At 42.3% G+C, this 22,887-nt stretch overlaps 1 protein-coding gene across 1 annotated transcript; it reads left to right on the forward strand.

Moving 5' to 3' along the window:
* The first annotated feature begins 263 nt into the window (after positions 1–263).
* Positions 264–22,016, forward strand: LOC110495033 (myosin heavy chain, fast skeletal muscle). Its single transcript, XM_036973003.1, is given in 41 exon segments — positions 264–324; positions 327–472; positions 474–494; positions 832–978; positions 1,263–1,419; positions 2,392–2,419; positions 2,683–2,791; positions 2,959–3,051; positions 3,228–3,288; positions 3,642–3,740; positions 4,074–4,177; positions 4,581–4,719; positions 6,694–6,812; positions 6,960–7,109; positions 7,204–7,374; positions 7,594–7,897; positions 8,256–8,320; positions 8,414–8,501; positions 8,611–8,728; positions 8,868–8,991; positions 11,021–11,157; positions 11,629–11,884; positions 12,123–12,365; positions 12,634–12,810; positions 12,907–13,052; positions 13,225–13,315; positions 13,621–14,010; positions 14,131–14,257; positions 14,445–14,563; positions 14,815–15,011; positions 15,147–15,330; positions 15,441–15,606; positions 15,914–16,038; positions 16,199–16,507; positions 16,725–16,928; positions 17,059–17,184; positions 19,542–19,712; positions 20,711–20,815; positions 20,912–21,007; positions 21,470–21,601; positions 21,884–22,016. Coding segments are annotated over 41 exon segments (5,811 nt in total). The 5' UTR covers positions 264–278; the 3' UTR covers positions 21,905–22,016.
* The last annotated feature ends 871 nt before the right edge of the window (positions 22,017–22,887 follow it).

A 22,887-nucleotide genomic window follows, 5' to 3' on the forward strand; every position in this document is an offset into this window, starting at 1 on the left:
TTGAGTTAAATGTTTTCTAGCCCTTCAGGGGTTCAATGATAAGGCTTTAGACTTGTGTGTTTTCACAACACTCTCATGTTTCACAGGGTCCTCCAATAAGTACACATTAATCTGTAGGAAGGGGAAAAAAGAAGGTGAGACATGGTTTGACTCTTCACATAAAAAGTGATGAAAATATTCTGAGAGAGATACGCTCACCTAACTCTGTTGACTGGGGAGGAAGCACCACAGAGTCAATCATGTTTCTTGTTTCATCTCTTTCCTAGTTATCCGTCACCATGAGTACGGACGCAGAGATGCAAGTCTACGGCAAGGCTGCCATATACCTCGTAAGTCTGAGAAGGAGAGGATGGAGGCACAAGCCATGCCCTTTGATTCAAAGAACTCCTGCTATGTGACAGACAAGGTGGAGCTGTACCTTAAGGGTTTAGTCACTGCCAGGGCCGACGGGAAGTGTACTGTAACAGTTACCAAAACCTGACGGCAGTAAGGAGGTAAGTCTGATCTGAAAAGTATTCAAGTTCCAGTTTGTGCAATCACTCTAATTCTTGAAAAGTCAACTAAATGCAAAAACAAACCTCCAATGTTTTTTGTAAGCAGAATATAAACTTCAAAGACATCAATTTTAATGCTGCTATTTAAAAATGATATGTAATTTCTCATGTTGACTAGTCAAGAATCACCAGATATGTGTCAGTGGGTGATAACTAAGTAGTTGGATTAAATGTGGATATGCATTTTTTAAATGATTCAACTTGTATTTAATGAGTAAAAATCATTCAGTCATGTCCAGTTTGATCTGTGTGTAATCTAGATTTCTGACTGTTTCAGGAAGGAAAAGAGTTCAAAGATGCAGACATCTATGAGATGAACCCCCCTAAGTACGACAAGATTGAGGACATGGCCATGATGACCTACCTGAATGAAGCCTCTGTGTTGTATAACCTCAAAGAGCGTTATGCAGCATGGATGATCTATGTAAGAAACCTGCACATACAAGCACACACATACATGAAGATAATAAACACACACATACATGAAGAAAATAAACACACACATACATGAAGATAATAAACACACACACATGAAGATAATAAATACACACATACAGTCCTACACATAAATGAACGGTAGAAACCAAAAACATATCAATACAGTAGACCCACATCAGTTTACCAAAGTACACCCACATTCTCACATAAATCCAGGTAAAAGTCAATCTGACTTTGTTAATCTCCTAAATTAATTATGCTTTCATCCAGACCTACTCGGGGCTCTTCTGTGCCACGGTGAACCCCTACAAGTGGCTCCCAGTGTACGACGAAGAGGTTGTCAACGCCTACAGAGGGAAGAAGAGGGTGGAGGCTCCACCCCATATCTTCTCCGTCTCTGACAACGCCTTTCAGTTCATGATGATTGGTACGAAATCTCATGGATGGATGGTTGGATCAATCAATCACATTTATTTATAAAGCCCTTTTTACATAAGCAGATATCACAAAGTGCTTATACAGAAACCCAGCCTAAAACCCCAAGACAATCTAAGAAAAAACCTAGAGAGGAACCAGGCTCTGAGGGGTGGCCAGTCCTTTTCTGGCTGGAGATTATAGGCCATACAAGATGTTCAAATGCTCATAGATGACCAGCAGGGTCAAATAATTATCACAGTGGCTGTAGAGTGTGCAACAGGTCAGCACCTCAGGAGTAAATGTCAGTTGGCTTTTCATAGCCGAGCAGTCAGAGGTCGAGACAGCAGGTGCGGTAGAGAGAGAGAGAGATAGGGAGAGTCAAAAAACAGCAAGTAGCACATCAGATGAACAGATCAGGGTTCCATAGCCGCAGGCAGAACAGTTGAAACTGGAGCAGCAGCACGACCAGGTGGACTGGGGACAGCAAGGAGTCATCAAGCCAGATAGTCCCGAGGCACGGTCCTAGGGCTCAGGTCCTCCTCCGAGAGAGAGAGAGAGAGAGAGAGAGAGAGAGAGAGAGAGAGAGAGAGAGAGATAATGCTTAAGTTCATACAGGAACCAGGAACTAAGACTATAATTTCACTGGACTTAAAGGTCGAGACCAAGTCGTCGTCTCTCACATGGATAGACAATCCATAAAAATGGAGCTCTATGGATGTCCATAAGTGTATATAGATCTCAAAGTCCATAAGTGCTAATGGATGGATGGATGGATGGATGGATGGATGGATAGTTTGTGTGTAAAATCAAATCAAATCCAATTCAAATATGCTTCAGAGTGTTCTCATCTAGGTTCGAACAGTTTGCTGGGAATGTCAGATTTCAGTTTCCATGAATGGAAAATGTTCCAAAATTAAATTAATGCGCAATAATACCCATAATGTTGCTTGAGTATGATAAGCAATATGTTTTTTGGTTCCAGATAAGGAGAACCAGTCCGTCCTGATTACGTAAGTTGTTTACTAAAATGTCACTTGAGAAGTGTTTCTATTGTAATAAGTTGGGTCACTTGGTGTGATGAAATACATGACATTATGAATGGATTAGAGCATCAGGTTATGTGTAATAACGAGTCGATGAGAAGGATTATTTGTTAAAGACTTATGTCAGAACACAGGTTAACAGTGTATTTTTCTATGCTATTTCTTAGTGAAAGCCAATCTGACACTCAAACATGTAACTAAAACCCCTCTTTCTCTGTCATATAAACCAGCGGAGAATCCGGTGCAGGAAAGACTGTCAACACCAAGCGTGTCATCCAGTACTTTGCCACCATTGCAGTGTCTGGTGGCAAGAAGGAAGCAGACCCCAACAAAATGCAGGTAAGTTGTTCTTATGTTTGACTTTTAATCACATTTCAGTTTGGTTTTCTGAGCAAACTTTTTTTCCAGCTGTGAATCATGTTTCAAGAAATTTGTTCAAGTCATGGAGAAAAACAAACTTCTACCACTTTTCCCGTTTCTGAGCAACATATGTTTGTCTCAATCAGGGGTCTCTTGAGGATCAGATCATTGCAGCTAACCCTCTGCTGGAGTCTTACGGTAATGCCAAGACAGTGAGGAACGACAACTCGTCTCGCTTTGTAAGTATGAAGGGCATACTGTGGAAGTTACCTCATATTGGAAATATATATTTCAGTAGTTCCCTATTGTTATATCAATAGATGTCCAACAAACTGTAACATTTAAAGGCTCTTTCAAAATAAAATGTTGATTTATTTTTATTTGACCTATTTCAAACCCCCATGCTCTACTACAGGGTAAATTCATCAGGATTCACTTCCAGGCTGGTAAACTGGCTAAAGCTGACATTGAGACCTGTGAGTTGGTTTGATTGGTTCTAAATTCTTTCCTAAATTCACAGATTATTTTTTGGAGATCATATCATCAAATTTGATTTCATCTTGTGTTTTTCTCTCTCTCTCTCTCTCTCTCTCTCTCTCTCTCTCTCTCTCTCTCTCTCCCTCTCTCTCTCTCGCTCTCTCTCTCTCCCACTCTCCCTCTCTCTCTCTCTCTCCCTCTCTCTCTCTCGCTCTCTCTCTCTCTCCCCCTCTCCCTCTCTCGCTCTCTCTCTCTCTCGCTCTCTCTCTCTCTCTCCCTCTCTCTCTCTCTCTCTCTCTCTCTCTCTCTCTCTCTCTCTCTCTCTCACTCGCACTCTCTCTTTCACCCTCAGACCTGCTGGAGAAGTCCAGAGTGTCCTTCCAGCTGCCCGATGAGAGAGGCTACCACATCTTCTTCCAGATGATGACAGGCCACAAACCTGAGCTAGTTGGTACGACAAAGTAGAGTTTTAGCGGAAATTATTCCCAACCCCATCTATGGAATATATAAAACATATTAATAATCCACACTAATAATAATATTACAATGATTACATCCAAGGTAACAAGGCATCTAGACATGGGTCAGGTCTCTGGGAAATATCTATCAAGTAATGCACTGTGATGCACTAGTCCACAAGTCTCAGTCTCCTCTTGATGCTATTCATTATATACTACATGTATCCTTGAGTCCATCTATTGAGTAAAGGAGGGAGAGATACTGTAAAGTAGGACAGCAGAATTCTAAGAGATTTAACTGACAAGCTGTTCTCCTTTGTCCACAGAATTGGCGCTCCTCACCACCAACCCCTACGACTTCCCCATGTGTAGTCAGGGTCAGATCGCTGTGGCCAGCATCAATGACAATGACGAGCTGGATGCTACAGATGTGAGTCAAACAAAGGGTTAACCAAACTCTAGATATGGAATGGATAGGACCACCATACACACTGAATGTACTGTGCAATTCCAACTTGGTGGCAGCTGGGAATTTTTATGTGTTTTTGTTTGATTCTAAATGCCTTGTGTTAGTTAGACATGTGCCTCAAGGAACTCTTCATGCCTTCACACTTCGCCTTGAGGCACATACATGTAAGACATTCACAAGAGAGCGCCACTAAGTGCCCTGTGGAACTGTGTAAAACTCATTTTGTGCTGCCATCTACTAATGGGTTGGCCAAGAGTCAAATCTATCCATCCCATTTGTTCTGCAGTGAGCAGCACAGAACTGTAGTGTAACTGACCAAACTACCGTTCAGTTCATCTCTGTTATACTTCCTCTTTAATGCCAGGATGCCATTACAATCCTGGGCTTCACTAATGAAGAGAAGCTTGGAATCTACAAGCTGACAGGAGCTGTAGTGCACCATGGCAACATGAAATTCAAGCAGAAGCAGCGTGAGGAGCAGGCCGAGCCAGACGGCACAGAGGGTGAGTCCCACTCACAGACAGACAGTGCCACATGAAAGTGTAATGGAAATTGTCCACTAAGGACGCACACTGTATGTAAATGAATCCATCTTTATTAACAGTTAACTGGAGAGTTTCACAAACTCAATACAATCTTGATGAAAACTCTGACAAGGGCGTACCTTTCAGTCCTTATATACTGCTACACAAACAGGTCATATAAGCATGATTTACCTTTTTAATTATTAACGGTGGTTCCTGCATGTAACCAATACCTCACAAGGTTTCTTCTCTCAAAGCCTGAGACCTTGAAACTGAGATACTCCTCTTGGTTCCCGGAGCAATGTTTTAGGCGTACTGCCAAATTGCTTATACAGTGATAGTGAGTACAATCAGTCACTCACACGAACCCAACAGAATTGGTAATAAGAAAAAGCATTTTAAGAAAAAGCGGGCATTGATCTGAAAACACACAAACATAAAACGTTCCAGCACATTCCCTCCTTTTTATCACTTCCGTTATAATTACTGTAACATGTTAAGGTGAGCATTCGATTATGGTTGAAACTAGCAAAGGAGGTTGTATCAAAACACTTCTATAAAAGTAAGTGCAATCAACACATAAAATGACACATTATGACACTTTATGACACTTTACTTTCAAACCCTTCATTCTGGGTTGTACAATCTAACTTATCCTTATTCCAAAGGTCTAAAACTTTTAAAACCATTGTAGTTGAATGGTTTAACTTAAGACCTTCCTTTTCATACAGGTACACACATGCTTCATTACATAAGTTCATTTATGAAAACATAATACACGACAGGGCAGAACTGGAGCTTTATATAGTATATTCATATGATATTTCTAGCATTAACTTTGTCGTTGTCTTATACTGTCGCCAGTGGCATGTTAGTGACACATCAGTATCTCAATTTCTAGTCTAAATTACTAAATAACATTTCAAAGTGTGCAGACCCCCACAATCAACCTAATACCCCCAAATAAACAATTTTGGACAATCCTAAATCAGTTACAGGTAACGGTTGACCGCCCCTTCTCCCTCCCAGCACTCATTCTTCTGGTGTCTCTTTGTTTTCTTCTTAAGATAGCGTTGCAGTTTATTCTCACGATGGTACACATGGAACTCATGCCTGTCAATGTGGATGGCCCTTGATAATGTCCCGATTTCAATATCCCCAAGCAGACGAAACTCTCACCTGAGAATCACAACTGTTCAAACCATTTCAAATGTCAAAGAGAATTACAACTGTTTGCAAATTGGCTTATGCTCCCCCTATCATATCGGCAACCTCATGGCAGAGTTACAAGGTTAGGGAGTCAGAGAACAGCAGACCAAATCTGGTGAGATGTGTATTGAAGTCAAACAACAACAGCAATCCACTGCTTACTAGCATTTACCAGCATTTACATATTATACTGAAATCTCACCCAGTGTCTCTAGCCTTTGAATGATCAGGCCTCACCAGAAAGTCAGAGCAAAGGTCATTCAACACCATTAAGTGAGTGTTCTTTCCCCTTTCAGAAGAACAAGAGTTATCAGTTTCCTTCAACTAGGACATCTTTCCTAGTAGGAAAACCCTCTCAATCACTACTGCTAATGCACATGGATCACTCTCAAACAATGTTCTGCTTTTACCCCTATTGTAAGGTTGAGAAACAAAACAAACATGATAACTTTCTCCTTATTGGAAGGCATTGTTTTCATTTTAGTCTAACAATGTTACTCTTAATAAAGAAGGATTTGTTTACATTGAGTGTTCGTCTTTAGTGGAGAATTTCCATTACAAAAGTCATGCAGGAGAGTTTTTGGAAACCAAATTCCAAACTCCAGAAATTATTTGAAATTATGAATATGGGAGAAAATCAAAACCTAACTCACAAAAAAAGTTATCCAAACTATTTTGTCAGTGTGACATCAGAAACAAGTGATCTAGTGTCACTGAGTCTGTTGTTGTTGGTTCTCTCTCCAGTGGCTGATAAAATCGCCTACCTGCTGGGCCTGAACTCAGCTGAGATGTTGAAAGCTCTGTGCTACCCCAGAGTGAAGGTCGGCAACGAGTATGTGACCAAGGGACAGACTGTGGCTCAGGTAAGACCAAACACAGCATCTAAAATTTTCTGAGGATGAGTGCATTGCTTTTTTAAAATTGTGATGCTGTTTATCCCAAGGTCTTATCACCTTATCACCAGACATGGTCAATAGCTAATGTATTCATTTGAGGTATTTTCATTGCAGGTTAATAACTCAGTCAGTGCTCTGGCCAAGTCCATCTATGAGAGGATGTTCTTGTGGATGGTCATCCGTATCAATGAGATGTTGGACACCAAGAATCCAAGACAGTTCTATATTGGTGTGCTTGACATTGCCGGGTTTGAGATCTTTGATGTGAGTATGAGACCAGAACAAGACAATTAGTTGTGATTCAGATTTATTACAATCTTGTATGATGAAATTATCCCTTTTAAAATTCCATCAACAGTACAACAGCATGGAACAGCTGTGCATCAACTTCACCAATGAGAAACTGCAACAGTTTTTCAACCACACCATGTTCGTCCTGGAGCAAGAGGAGTACAAGAAGGAGGGAATCGTCTGGGCCTTCATTGACTTCGGCATGGACTTGGCTGCCTGCATTGAGCTTATTGAGAAGGTAAGCTGTCTGTGAAGATTGTAATGGACCGCAAAAGCAAAGATCATAGTGAGCCCTGTGTGAGACATTATCACAGTGGTACAACGTATCTGACTGTTGAGAAGTTCATATGTTTCCTATTATTTGATCTGTAATCTGCAAATAGAATGTTTACTAAATTAATTAATGTGATCCTAAATAGAAATATCACTAATTTGATATACATCTCTTTTCGTAAAGCCATTGGGCATCTTCTCCATCCTTGAAGAGGAGTGCATGTTCCCCAAGTCTTCAGACACTACCTTCAAGGACAAGCTGTACGCCCAGCATCTTGGCAAAACAAAGGCGTTTGAGAAGCCCAAGCCTGCTAAAGGCAAGGCAGAGGCCCACTTCTCCCTGGTGCACTACGCCGGAACTGTGGACTACAACATCACTGGGTGGCTGGAGAAGAACAAGGACCCCCTGAACGACTCAGTTTGTCAACTGTACGGGAAGTCTGGAGTCAAAATTCTGGCTGCCCTGTATCCCCCTCCCCCTCCTGAGGGTAAGACTAGCATCACGTCACAATATTTAATTAAGCGCTAGTTACAACTCAGACCCAAATGTTCTTTTAAGTCTTAGAATGTATCACAATTTCTCAACGTTTATTACTAGGTTGATTTACTCATATACTTGGTTAATTTAATCATGTAGTAGGTCTTATTTAACACAATCTCATTGGCAGCATTTGCCTCTAGATAAGTGTGAAGTTAATCAGAGATTATCTGGTTTATAATTAGTGTGCTTGCTGAAGACAAGACCACTCTAGATTTCTTACATACTCTTCTAATTATTCTATTCATTCCACCCGCTCTAGGAAATGTACTTTTCTAGTTATCTTTAACTTTCCCACATTTTAACAGATAAAGCCAAGAAAGGAGGCAAGAAGAAGGGTGGTTCCATGCAGACTGTGTCCTCCCAGTTCAGGGTGAGCTTTTGAAATCTGCATATTCAGTCCTTCAAAAGGTGCATTGATTATCATAAATGATGTCTGAGAAAATGGTTTGTAACCCTCTTACAGGAGAACTTACATAAGCTGATGACCAACTTGAGGAGCACTCATCCTCACTTTGTGCGCTGCCTGATCCCCAACGAGTCAAAGACTCCAGGTACAAGAAATATTGAGTTAAATATGTCATCTTATCAGTACAGTATCAGTAACCTTAACGATCCCAATCTATTTATGAGTATTAAAAGAGACCTGTTTTGTTTTACCAGGTCTGATGGAGAACTTCCTGGTTATCCACCAGCTCAGGTGTAATGGTGTACTGGAGGGTATCAGGATCTGCAGAAAGGGCTTCCCCAGCAGAATCATCTATGCTGATTTCAAGCAGAGGTACATTCACACAAACACACACACACACCACATAAAATATCTGCTCCAAGGGTTTTCCCAGCATCAGAATAGTCTTACCTTTTACGAAATATAACCAACATATTAAAACTTGACATGTTAAAAATGTCTCCTCATTCAGGTACAAAGTACTGAATGCCAGTGTTATCCCTGAGGGCCAGTTCATGGACAACAAGAAGGCTTCTGAGAAGCTGCTTGGGTCCATTGATGTGAATCACGAGGATTACAAGTTTGGACACACCAAGGTCAGTCAAATACCCCCATCAAAAGCTGACTGGAGAGATTTTATATGGTTTAATGGGTTTAAATTATCATTGAAGTTGTGTTTTGACAACTATGTTGTCAACTATGTTTAAAATGTTAAACCCAACTTTACCTTATAAAATCTCTCCAGGTGATCTATCCATCCTTTGTTCTATCTTTTTCATTTAACTAATGGAAAAGGTGGAAAAACATTGTTCTGTTTTTCTTCAAAGTCATACATCACAAGTATAGAAGAGAAACTAAACTCATTATCATGTACAGTGCCTTGCGAAAGTATTCGGCCCCCTTGAACTTTGCAACCTTTTGCCACATTTCAAGCTTCAAACACATATTTCAAACTTTTTTAACAAATCAAAAACTGAAAAATTGGGCGTGCAAAATTATTCAGCCCCCTTAAGTTAATACTTTGTAGCGCCACCTTTTGCTGCGATTACAGCTGTAAGTCGCTTGGGGTATGTCTCTATCAGTTTTGCACATCGAGAGACTGAATTTTTTTCCCATTCCTCCTTGCAAAACAGCTCGAGCTCAGTGTGGTTGGATGGAGAGCATTTGTGAACAGCAGTTTTCAGTTCTTTCCACAGATTCTCGATTGGATTCAGGTCTGGACTTTGACTTGGCCATTCTAACACCTGGATATGTTTATTTTTGAACCATTCCATTGTAGATTTTGCTTTATGTTTTGGATCATTGTCTTGTTGGAAGACAAATCTCCGTCCCAGTCGCAGGTCTTTTGCAGACTCCATCAGGTTTTTTTTGGCTCCATCCATCTTCCCATCAATTTTAACCATCTTCCCTGTCCCTGCTGAAGAAAAGCAGGCCCAAATCATGATGCTGCCACCACCATGTTTGACAGTGGGAATGGTGTGTTCAGGGTGATGAGCTGTGTTGCTTTTACGCCAAACATAACGTTTTGCATTGTTGCCAAAAAGTTCAATTTTGGTTTCATCTGACCAGAGCACCTTCTTCCACATGTTTGGTGTGTCTCCCAGGTGGCTTGTGGCAAACTTTAAACTACACTTTTTATGGATATCTTTAAGAAATGGCTTTCTTCTTGCCACTCTTCCATAAAGGCCAGATTTGTGCAATATACGACTGATTGTTGTCCTATGGACAGAGTCTCCCACCTCAGCTGTAGATCTCTGCAGTTCATCCAGAGTGATCATGGGCCTCTTGGCTGCATCTCTGATCAGTCTTCTCCTTGTATGAGCTGAAAGTTTAGAGGGACGGCCAGGTCTTGGTAGATTTGCAGTGGTCTGATACTCCTTCCATTTCAATATTATCGCTTGCACAGTGCTCCTTGGGATGTTTAAAGCTTGGGAAATCTTTTTGTATCCAAATCCGGCTTTAAACTTCTTCACAACAGTATCTCGGACCTGCCTGGTGTGTTCCTTGTTCTTCATGATGCTCTCTGCGCTTTTAACGGACCTCTGAGACTATCACAGTGCAGGTGCATTTATATGGAGACTTTATTACACACAGGTGGATTGTATTTATCATCATTAGTCATTTAGGTCAACATTGGATCATTCAGAGATCCTCACTGAACTTCTGGAGAGAGTTTGCTGCACTGAAAGTAAAGGGGCTGAATAATTTTGCACGCCCAATTTTTCAGTTTTTGATTTGTTAAAAAAGTTTGAAATATCCAATAAATGTCGTTCCACTTCATGATTATGTCCCAATTATTGTTGATTCTTCACAAAAAAATACAGTTTTATATCTTTATGTTTGAAGCCTGAAATGTGGCAAAAGGTCGCAAAGTTCAAGGGGGCCGAATACTTTCGCAAGGCACTGTACATTGTGTTAGAGTGGTATGGCTGCAGTTATCTGTATCTGTGTACATTATTAATCTACAACTGTACAATAACTAACAACTTAGACACAACCTCTCCCATGGTATGTTTGTAACAGTTGCAAAGCTTATGTTTAAATCAATCTAGTGGTGTTGTTCCCCTCTTTTGATTCAACCCTTTCTATCTGTGGTTCCATTGACCATGTTAACCTGTGTCTCAGGTGTTCTTCAAAGCCGGTCTGCTGGGTGTCCTGGAGGAGATGAGAGATGAGAAGCTGGCCTCTCTGGTCGGCATGGTCCAGGCTCTCAGCCGTGGATTCCTCATGAGGAGAGAGTTTAGCAAGATGATGGAGAGGAGGTGAGGAATAGTAGACATCTTGGCAAAGCTTTCTGTCAACTACCTGTATCTAATGCATTATGATTACATACTGTATATGCTGTGAGTTGTTCAGAATGAGAAAGTACATCTTATAATGGTCTACTAAAACTTTTGGGTTAATGCATTTAGTCCAGAAATGGATGTAGCAACTAAGGATTCTAGCTTTATGGCTGCAGTTTGGGATTTGGCTGTTCAATTGTCATTTAAATGTGTGAAATTTAAATATAAATTCTTGAAGAATATAAAATGCATCATGAGCTTAGCATAACCTGTCAGTCCTTGCATCGAGTCCGCTATCTGTGAATTTAGGAGGAGTTACATTTCCCCAAGCCCCCTTCCTCAGCTGTAAACAAACAATGACAGGTGGTTCTGTTTTGTTGTTCATCTAATCCCAGAATGTAGCTTTAAGTATGTCACTCACCATGTCACTCCATCCTTTCTGTCGACCAGAGAATCAATTTACGCCATCCAGTACAACATCCGCTCATTCATGAATGTCAAAACCTGGCCATGGATGAAGTTGTACTTCAAGATCAAGCCCCTGCTGCAGAGCGCTGAGACTGAGAAGGAGCTGGCCAACATGAAGGAGAACTATGAGAAGATGAAGACAGATCTGGCCAAGGCTCTGTCCACGAAGAAGCAAATGGAGGAGAAGTTGGTGTCCCTGACACAGGAGAAGAACGACCTGGCACTCCAAGTTGCATCTGTGAGTGAACAACTACCCTCGTATGGGCACATTTACATACACATGAATACACACACATACACACACATATGAACACACTGTAAAGTATGTTGCTGGCTCACACATTTTTAATGCCCATGTTATATATTGTATAGATTTCATGCATGTCTATTAATTTGCTCTGACCTTTTTGACTAAAGTGTATATTTTGATACAGGAAGTTTGGTCGCTGAATTTTTTTCTCCTGTTCTGAAATCAGGAAGGAGAGAGTCTGAACGATGCTGAGGAAAGGTGTGAGGGGCTCATCAAGAGCAAGATCCAGCAGGAGGCCAAACTCAAAGAGACGACCGAGAGGCTGGAGGATGAGGAGGAGATCAATGCTGAGTTGACTGCCAAGAAGAGGAAGCTGGAGGATGAGTGTTCTGAGCTGAAGAAGGACATTGATGACCTGGAGCTCACCCTGGCCAAAGTGGAGAAGGAAAAGCACGCCACTGAAAACAAGGTCTTGTGTCTTGCCATAGACAGTCTAACCAAACAATAATCAACTCAAAACATAGCTTAACAGAAATGGAATTCAAGTTGTATTGTGGGTGCAGGAAAAATGAAGACACAATAGTAGAATTTCAGTTGTGGGTTACTTCCCATCTAGTGTTGAATCTACAGTGCAGTAATTGTTGACACATTTCTAAACTAAATTAAATGAACGCAATATTTAACAAACTAAATCTCCCCTTTATGGTAAAGTATAATTATGTTGTCGCCATTTACAGGTTAAAAACCTGACAGAGGAGATGGCGTCTATGGATGAGAGTGTTGCCAAGCTGACCAAGGAGAAGAAAGCCCTCCAAGAGGCCCACCAGCAGACACTGGATGACCTGCAGGCAGAGGAGGACAAAGTCAACACTCTGACCAAGGCCAAGACCAAGCTGGAACAGCAAGTGGACGACGTGAGTGGAGTTTGACATTTTGGCCATGATAGTATGTAAGATGATATTATCTTCAGTTGTTTAGATTTTAACAATATATGTGTTTTTATCTTATAGCTTGAGGGTTCTCTGGAGCAAGAGAAGAAGCTCCGTATGGACCTTGAGAGATCCAAGAGAAAGCTGGAGGGAGATCTGAAACTGGCCCAGGAGTCCATAATGGACCTGGAGAATGACAAGCAGCAAGCTGATGAGAAAATCAAGAAGTAAACACAAACAAATGACAACAGTACCATGTGCTATAATGGTTGTTTTTGATTAATTATTGTAATTATGAATTAGCATTTGATTCAGTAAGGAAAGTGAATGGTATAATACTCTCCCTTTACACTATCGAACCAAAACCAACTCTGCAATCAATGTGTTTGTGTTTCTTAGGAAGGAGTTTGAGACCACCCAGCTCCTCAGCAAGGTTGAGGATGAGCAGTCTCTGGGAGCTCAGCTGCAGAAGAAGATCAAGGAACTCCAGGTACAGTACAGGATATAAGCTCCAGTACAGAAAAGCACAGACTTGAATCATTTCCTTAACAACATTATTCTGGAAGCACACATTTCCCGGTGGCTTCCGATGGCTGAGTAGGTTGGAAGATGGTGGTTCTGAACATTGTGGTTTTGGTTCCTGCATGGGACACTGTCTACTGAATATATTAGTGTAACTGGGTTTTTATTAAACACAATTATGCAAAATATACATACTATTATTATTTTGTGATGTTCAATTGTTTCAACTGTTTTGTAGTGTTCATCCCCCCCTGCTCCTGTCCCCTGTTCTAGGCCCGTATTGAGGAGCTGGAGGAGGAAATTGAGGCTGAGCGTGCTGCCAGGGCTAAGGTTGAGAAGCAGAGGGCCGATCTCTCCAGGGAACTTGAGGAGATCAGCGAGAGGCTGGAGGAGGCCGGAGGCGCCACTGCTGCTCAGATTGAGATGAACAAGAAGCGTGAGGCTGAGTTCCAGAAGCTGCGTCGTGATCTTGAAGAGTCCACCCTGCAGCATGAGGCCACAGCCGCCGCTCTGCGCAAGAAGCAGGCCGACAGTGTGGCTGAGCTCGGGGAGCAGATCGACAACCTGCAGCGTGTCAAGCAGAAGCTGGAGAAGGAGAAGAGCGAGTACAAGATGGAGATTGATGACCTCTCCAGCAACATGGAGGCCGTCGCCAAGGCTAAGGTGAGTAGTGATGTTTTGATCAAGAGTGTTGAGGAGGGTCAACTACATCACCATTCAAGTGAACTGAAGTTGACAGGAGTCCCACATATAAAGTAATGATGGAACATGTTTCACTAACAGGGCAATCTGGAGAAGATGTGCCGTACTCTTGAGGACCAGCTGAGCGAGCTCAAGACTAAGAATGATGAGAATGTTCGCCAGGTCAACGACATCAGCGGACAGAGGGCCAGACTCCTGACAGAAAATGGTACCATCAACAATGAACAACAAGCCAATGCTTTCCTTCAGCAAATACAATATTGTGTTGGGGGCTGTATCCACATAATTTATACTGTAATATTCCCCACCTAACATTGCCCTACGATACTTCAAAATAAATGTTCAATCTTAGAGAACAGAGACCCTATTAACAAGATGTCCCTCTGTCCCTGCAGGTGAGTTTGGCCGCCAGCTGGAGGAGAAGGAAGCCCTGGTGTCTCAGCTGACCAGAGGAAAACAGGCCTTCACCCAGCAGGTGGAGGAGCTGAAGAGGGCGGTTGAGGAGGAGGTCAAGGTAAGGGACCCAAAATGGACTCCAAGTCCACAGAGTTTATACCTATATCTTCATGTAGACTGTGACTATGCCACCCTCTGAGACTCCAACCGTCTCACCACCCTCAGAGACTTCTACTGTCTCTCCACCCTCAGAGAATTCTACTGTCTCTCCACCCTCAGAGACTTCTACTGTCTCTCCACCCTCAGAGACTTTTTTCCATAATTTGTTTGACTATCTCGCTAATTATTCTTTACCTTTCTCTCTCACAGGCTAAAAACGCACTGGCCCACGGTGTTCAGTCTGCCCGCCATGACTGTGACCTCCTGAGGGAGCAGTTTGAGGAGGAGCAGGAGGCCAAGGCAGAGCTGCAACGTGGCATGTCCAAGGCCAACAGTGAGGTGGCTCAGTGGAGGACTAAGTATGAAACTGATGCTATCCAGCGCACAGAGGAGCTGGAGGAGGCCAAGTGAGTCGCACGCAACAGAAAAACTCAGATATGGTGTGGATGGTGAGGGTGGTAGGGGGCTCTGAGAAAATGTTACATCAATATGTATTGAAACATATCTCTCACTCCATTAAAACACCCTCTGTTGTCCAACAGGAAGAAGCTGGCCCAGCGTCTGCAGGATGCTGAGGAGACCATTGAGGCGACCAACTCCAAGTGCGCCTCCCTGGAGAAGACCAAGCAGAGGCTGCAGGGAGAGGTGGAGGACCTCATGATTGATGTTGAGAGAGCCAACGCATTGGCCGCCAACCTCGACAAGAAGCAGAGGAACTTTGACAAGGTGAAAATGAACAAAGCTATATTTTTTATCAATTGTATAATTCTTTCTTATTTCTAATTTAATAACGCTTCATCTATGACTTCTCATGAAAATTCCATGGATTCTCCTAGGTTCTGGCAGAGTGGAAGCAGAAGTATGAGGAGGGCCAGGCTGAGCTGGAAGGAGCTCAGAAGGAGGCTCGCTCTATGAGCACTGAACTCTTCAAGATGAAGAACTCCTACGAGGAGGCTCTGGATCATCTGGAGACTCTGAAGAGAGAGAACAAGAACCTGCAACGTGAGCATTTGACAGCAGTTCTATTTGGCTCATATTTGACTAGTGTTTTGAAAATGGAGGGAACTGTAATCATCAACTTTAATTTTACAACATTTCAGAATTGTCATATACAGTATAATTTGTATGTATTTTACTTGTAGTTGGTATTCCTTTGAACATTCCAAATAAGTGGTCGGCGATTCGATTTGCAAGATCCTATGAAGTGCTGTTAATTAATTAACTGTTAATATGATTTAATGTCAAATTCAGCACATTGGAATATCCACTGAAACCCCCCCAAGTCTAATCTTCTCGTGTGTGTGTGCAGAGGAGATCTCTGACCTGACTGAGCAGATCGGAGAGACTGGCAAGAGCATCCATGAGCTGGAGAAGGCCAAGAAGACCGTGGAGACAGAGAAGTCTGAGATCCAGACCGCTCTGGAAGAGGCTGAGGTACAAACTACAGCTGTTTGATGGGGAAAGCAGTGTTAACTAACCAATGCCAGCTACAGTGAAATACTCTCTGTAATGGAGTTTATTGTAGTCATATATATTTAATTCCTGCATCCAAATGTATTGAACACAATTGGCCTGACTGCTTCTGTTTGTCCAGGGAACACTGGAGCATGAGGAATCCAAGATTCTGCGTGTGCAGCTGGAGCTGAACCAGATCAAGGGTGAGGTGGACAGGAAGATCGCTGAGAAGGATGAGGAGATGGAGCAGATCAAGAGGAACAGCCAGAGGGTGGTTGACTCCATGCAGAGCACCCTGGACTCTGAGGTCAGGAGCAGGAATGACGCCCTGAGGGTGAAGAAGAAGATGGAGGGAGACCTGAACGAGATGGAGATCCAGCTGAGCCACTCCAACAGGCAGGCCGCTGAGGCCCAGAAACAGCTGAGGAACGTCCAGGGACAGCTCAAGGTAAAGGGACTGGGACATCAGGTTCAAACACCTGAACATGGAGAGGGATTTGTTTGTGAATCTGTAGAAAATAATACAACAGAGGAATTGAATAGAGTGGACAATGCACTGTAGAAAGTTAGGGATACTGGGTAAATTCTTCTCAGTGAACATTTCTATCACCCATCCTATCACCCCTACTTCCACAAGTCCTAATGAACGTATGTCACAACCCCAGGATGCCCAATTGCACCTTGATGACGCCGTCCGTGTCGCAGAAGACATGAAGGAGCAGGCAGCCATGGTGGAGCGCAGAAACGGCCTGATGGTGGCTGAAATCGAGGAGCTGAGAGTTGCTCTGGAGCAGACAGAGAGAGGCCGCAAAGTGGCTGAGACTGAGCTGGTAGACGCCAGCGAGCGCGTTGGACTGCTGCACTCCCAGGTATGGGTCAAAGCCATTTCTAATGAAACTCAAACAAGAAGTTTCAACACATCTTGCTTTGAGAGTTTCTTTATTTCAGCATTGTAAGTTCTCTTGAGAGTCAAACAAATCATCTTGTTTAATCTTCCAGAACACCAGCCTTCTGAACACCAAGAAGAAGCTGGAGACTGACCTGGTGCAGGTGCAGGGAGAGGTGGACGACATCGTCCAGGAGGCCAGGAATGCAGAAGAGAAGGCCAAGAAAGCTATCACTGATGTGAGTCCTTGAATTACTTCATCTTGATTTGTTCCTAAGGTCCAATGGTAGCTGAACTGGTTAAGAACAACAAAGATCTCAGAGGGATGTCATGATTGGTGCCAATTGGTGCATAAATTAAACACCAATTTATGCACCACGGTGAAACGACCAGTTAGGAACCAATATACACAGGCAGGTAGGAAAGCAAAGGCTAGCTTTTTCAAACAGAAATGTTCATCCTGTAGCACAAACTCCAAAATGTTCTGGGACACTGTAAAGTCCATGGAGAATAAGGACATCTCCTCCCAAACACTGTCACCACCGATAAATATACGATCATTGAGAATTTCAATAAGCATTTTTCTAACCCTACCCTGGTCTATAGCCCTGCACCCCCAACAGCAACTTGCCCAAGCCTCCCCCATTTCTCCTTCACCCAAATCCAGATTTCTGATGTTCTGAAAGAGCTGCAAAATCTGGACCCCTACAAATCATCCGGGCTAGACAATCTGGACCCTATCTTTCTAAATTATATGCCACAATTGTTGCAACCCCTATTACTGGCCTGTTCAACCTCTCTTTTGTATCGTCTGAGATCCCTAAAGATTGGAAAGCTGCAGCGGTCATTCCCCTCTTCAAAGGGGGAGACACTCTAGACCCAAACTGCTACAGACCTATATCTATTCTACCCTGCCTTTCTAAGGACTTCGAAAGCCAAGTTAACAAACAGTTCACCAACCATTTCGAATCCCACAGCACCTTCTCCGCTATACAATCTGGTTTCCGAGCTGGCCATGGGTGCACCTCAGCCACGCTCAAGGTCCTAAACGATATCATAACCTCCATCGATAAGAGACAACACTGTGCAGCCGTATTCATCGACCTGGCCAAGGCTTTCGACTCTGTCAATCACCACATTCTTATCGGCAGACTCAACAGCCTTGGTTTCTCTAATGACTGCCTCGCCTGGGTCACCAACTACTTCTCAGATAGAGTTCAGTGTGTCAAATTGGAGGGCCTGTTGTCCGGACCTCTGGCAGTCTCTATGGGGGGTGCCACAATTCTCAGGCCGACTCTTTTCTCTGTATACATCAATGATGTCGCTCTTTCTGCTGGTGATTCTCTGATCCACCTCTACGCAGACAATACCATTCTGTATACTTCTGGCCCTTCTTTGGACACTGTGTTAACAAACCTCCAGACGAGCTTCAATGCCATACAACACTTCTTCCGTGGCCTCCAACTGCTCTTAAATGCAAGTAAAACTAAATGCATGCTCTTCAACCGATCGCTGCCCGCACCCACCCGTCTAGCATCACTACTCTGGATGGTTCTGACTTATAATATGTGGACAACTACAAATACCTAGGTGTCTGGTTAGACTGTAAACTCTCCTTCCAGACTCACATTAAGCATCTCCAAACCCAAATTAAATCAATAATCGGCTTTCTATTTCGCAACAAAGCATCCTTCACTCATGCTGCCAAACATACCCTCGTAAAACTGATTATCCTACTGAACCTTGACTTCGGCGATGTCATTTACAAAATAGCCTCCGACCCTCTACTCAGCAAATTGGATGTAGTCTATCACAGTGCAATCCGATATGTCACCAAAGCCCCATATACTACCCACCACTGCGACCTGTATGCTCTCGTTTGCTGGCCCTCGCTTCATTTTTGTCACCAAACCCACTGGCTCCAGGTCATCTGTAAGTCTTCGCTAGGTAAAGCCCCACCTTAACTCAGCTCACTGGTTACCATTGCAGCACCCACCCGTAGCACGCACTCCAGAAGGGTTATTTCACCGGTCATCCCCAAAGCCAACTCCTCCTTTGGCCGCCTTTCCTTCCAGTTCTCTGCTGCCAATGACTGGAATGAATTGTAAAAAATCACTGAAGCTGGAGTCTTATATCTCCCTCACTAACTTTAAGCATCAGCTGTCATAGCAGCTTACCAAACATTGCACCTGTACACAGCCCATCTGTATATAGCCCACCCAACTACCTCATTCCCATATTGTTATTTATTTTTTGCTCCTTTGCACCCCAGTACCTCGACTTGCATATTCATCTTCTGAACATCTATCACTCCAGTGTTTAATTGCTAAATTGTAAATATTTCGCCACTATGGCCGATTTATTGCCTTACCTTCCTAATCTTACTACATTTACACACACAGTATATAGACTTTCCTATTGTGTTATTGACTGTACGATTGTTTTTCCCATGTGCAACTCTGTGTTGTTTGTGTCGCACTGCTTTGCTTTATCTTGGCCAGGTCGCAGTTGTAAATGAGAACTTGTAAATGAGAACTCTCAAATCGCCTACCTGGTTCAATAAATGTGAAATAAAAAATAAAAAATAATTTTCCAGGCGGCCATGATGGCTGAGGAGCTGAAGAAGGAGCAGGACACCAGTTCTCACCTGGAGAGGATGAAGAAGAACCTAGAGGTCACAGTCAAGGACCTGCAGCACCGCCTGGATGAGGCTGAGAATCTGGCCATGAAGGGAGGCAAGAAGCAGCTCCAGAAACTGGAGTCCAGGGTGAGTTACCAGCAGGGTGGATTTGGGGTTGGATTAAAAGACCGTTTGCTGGAAAAGTATTTGATAATGTAAAATACACAGGAGAATTATGTCATGACTTTCTCTCATTTAACCCACCTAGATCAGGAGTTCCCAAATGTTTTAGCATCAGGGACCCCTTCATAATATCAGAACCCAACTCTTACTTTAGAGTGAGATATAAATATTATCCACACAGTTTTACTACGACTTCAGCAGTGCATGGTCGGACTAATCAGGTCTTGGCCCCTGGGAAAGAACATGTGACAGTCCCCTCACTTGGCATCAGAGGGAATATTTTCCAGTTTTAAAGCATAAATTACAGTGCAATTATGTTCAAAACAAAAACATTGGGAACATGTTACTGTTATGTTGTGGAGTTGAGAAGAATTGGAGCCAAGACCTTCAAATAAAGTCAAGATATACAAATGTATTTATCTAGTTGTTTCATTTAAGCTTGGCGAACTTCGCGAGCACCAATAACAGAAGCAAACTCGTAATATTAAAACAGGCGAGTGGCGGCCTCTATTGGCCATACTGGTACTGCAACATGCACTGCTAAATGCACGACAAAATCGGTCAAATAAAAAAAGAGTCCTATATATTATAACTTCAAGAAGAATTGAGTTTAATTTTTAAAAATAATTGTTGGAATAGTGAGCCGACCAGTATCCCTGTGAGCGTCCCATGCCCATGTTGTACATCTAAGGGTTAAGAACATAAATAGTGGATGAATAATATTACATTGTATTGTATTGGACCTTCTAATCTTGTTCCACAGATCCTTGGTAGTTTCATCTGTTGTTGCTAGCAATATTCATGAACAAATTTAAATGTAAATTCCACTTTGGGAACCACTTGGAAAAGTGCATGATGAAAGACAACAATTGTGCCTCCTTGACTGGGTAGAAGACTCTACCTCTGTTTTACAAAGATTTGTTTCACCACCTCAAATGCCTAAATGTGTTTGTTCCACAAAGGTGCGAGAGCTCGAGACTGAGGTGGAGGCCGAGCAGAGAAGAGGTGTAGACGCTGTCAAGGGAGTCCGGAAGTATGAGCGCAGAGTCAAGGAGCTCACATACCAGGTAAGAGAAAGTGCATTCTTCACACACTTGACACTTACACAGAGAGGTTTGTGTATAAAACTATACTGACATTGATTCTTTGATGTTTTCCCACAGACTGAGGAGGATAAGAAGAACGTTGGCAGACTTCAGGACCTGGTAGATAAGCTGCAGATGAAAGTGAAGGCCTACAAGAGGCATTCTGAGGAAGCGGTGAGAACATACTGAGTCAAATACTCTGAATGCAGAAATTCAAAAAATAAAATGTTTATCCCTAGTAAACATTACAATACTTAATGTCCATACAATTTAGTTTGAAGTAAGTGTTGCTCCAGCACATCAGTCAACAACGACAATTGATAGTGCAAGTAATTGCTGAGGAAATTATGCACATTTCTGAGTGCCTCCTATTCATAAACAAACTTAAAGGAGGTGGGGTTGAATATGAATTAGCTGCACCAGGGGCTGGTCTAGTGATGTGCTGGAGGCAGTGGTTTGATCCCCTGTTCTGCCACTCACTTCCTCTGCTGTATCATCTAGCTCCCTGTATACATTGTTATCCTAAATCTTGTATTTTATTTTTAAATGTCTTTAAAAACAGAATATTAATTTGCTGCCTGAAGCTTCAAACTTTAAATTCTGATGTTCTGCTCTCCCTCTCTTTTCCTCACCCAGGAGGAAGCAGCAAACCAGCACATGTCTAAGTTCAGGAAGGTTCAGCATGAGCTGGAGGAGGCTGAGGAGCGTGCTGACATCGCTGAGACTCAGGTCAACAAGCTCAGAGCCAAGACCCGTGACTCTGGAAAGGTACAGAACTGCTGCTAAACCTGTACCTGACTCATGTTCAGATATGATCACATCAACACCACCTATGATTCAGTCTTCTCAGAAGTAAATACAGACCTTTTACACACAAATGTATTTAAGATCTCTAAGAAGAACATTCCAGGTAAGGCTAAAAAAGGAAGGTTAGATCTATCCATATATTTATCATGTTCATTATTGTTACTGATCCATTATAGTCTATCCATATATTTATCATGTTCATTATTGTTACTGATCCATTATATTATTTATTTATTCTTACAGGGAAAAGAAGTTGCTGAATAAACAAGACCAAAGTATTGAAGATCAAAGTCTTACCATTTTCCTGTGATGCATAAAATATGATTTTCATGGTGAAATGTTGAGCGTTGATTAAAAACATGTGGATCTACATACACTTCCTTTGTGACTGTGGACTTATTACTCAGCAAACAGCTTTTTCAAACCATAAAAATATTGTACTTTAAATAATGGAGCAATCTGGGATTCCAACAACAACAAAGCCTTCACATCAGCTGAGGGATTGGAATGGAGAAAATTAACCACTCAAATTAATTGACTGAGCTATGGATGTAAGAACTGACCAGCTAAACATCAAAATGGTAGTTTTAACCATTTACACTGAGGGGAATTGACCTATATGGACAGGCCCAAATGTAAATGTTTCTAAAAGAAAAATATATGAGAAGAATATGCATAACCATGGTAGCAATTGAAAGGGAACACTTTGAAGATGGCATTTTTTCTTAAGTGAATTTTTGTATTAGAATTTTGTAACAGATTATGCACACATTCATTTGTTGTGGAAACACTATGTAAACATAAATTGAGATTTTAGTTCTGGGTTAACCAGTATTATGTAAACCAGAGGAGGCTAGTGGGAGGAGCTATAGGGCAACGGGCTCATTGTAATGGCTGGAATGGAATGAATGGAACAGCGTCAAACATGTTGTTTCCATAGGTTTGATACCGTTCCATTCATTCCATTCTAGCCATTACGATGAGCCGGTCCTCCTATAGCTCCTCATTCCTGGAAAATGTCACTTTCATAGGGTATAGAATAGTCTGATTATGCTGCGTTCAAAACAACTGGGAACTCGAAAATCTCAGACTTTGGTGCATTCAAGACAACTGGGAACTCTGAGAAAAAAATAGCTCAGACTGGGAAAAATCGGTTTGAACATCCAACTCAGAATTCCAAGTCGGAAACTCTGGCATCTTTCTAGAGCTCCGACTTTCCGACATGAAGATGTATTGATCACATCTTT

Source organism: Oncorhynchus mykiss, unplaced genomic scaffold (assembly GCF_013265735.2).
Source record: "Oncorhynchus mykiss isolate Arlee unplaced genomic scaffold, USDA_OmykA_1.1 un_scaffold_216, whole genome shotgun sequence".
Lineage (NCBI taxonomy): Eukaryota > Metazoa > Chordata > Actinopteri > Salmoniformes > Salmonidae > Oncorhynchus > Oncorhynchus mykiss.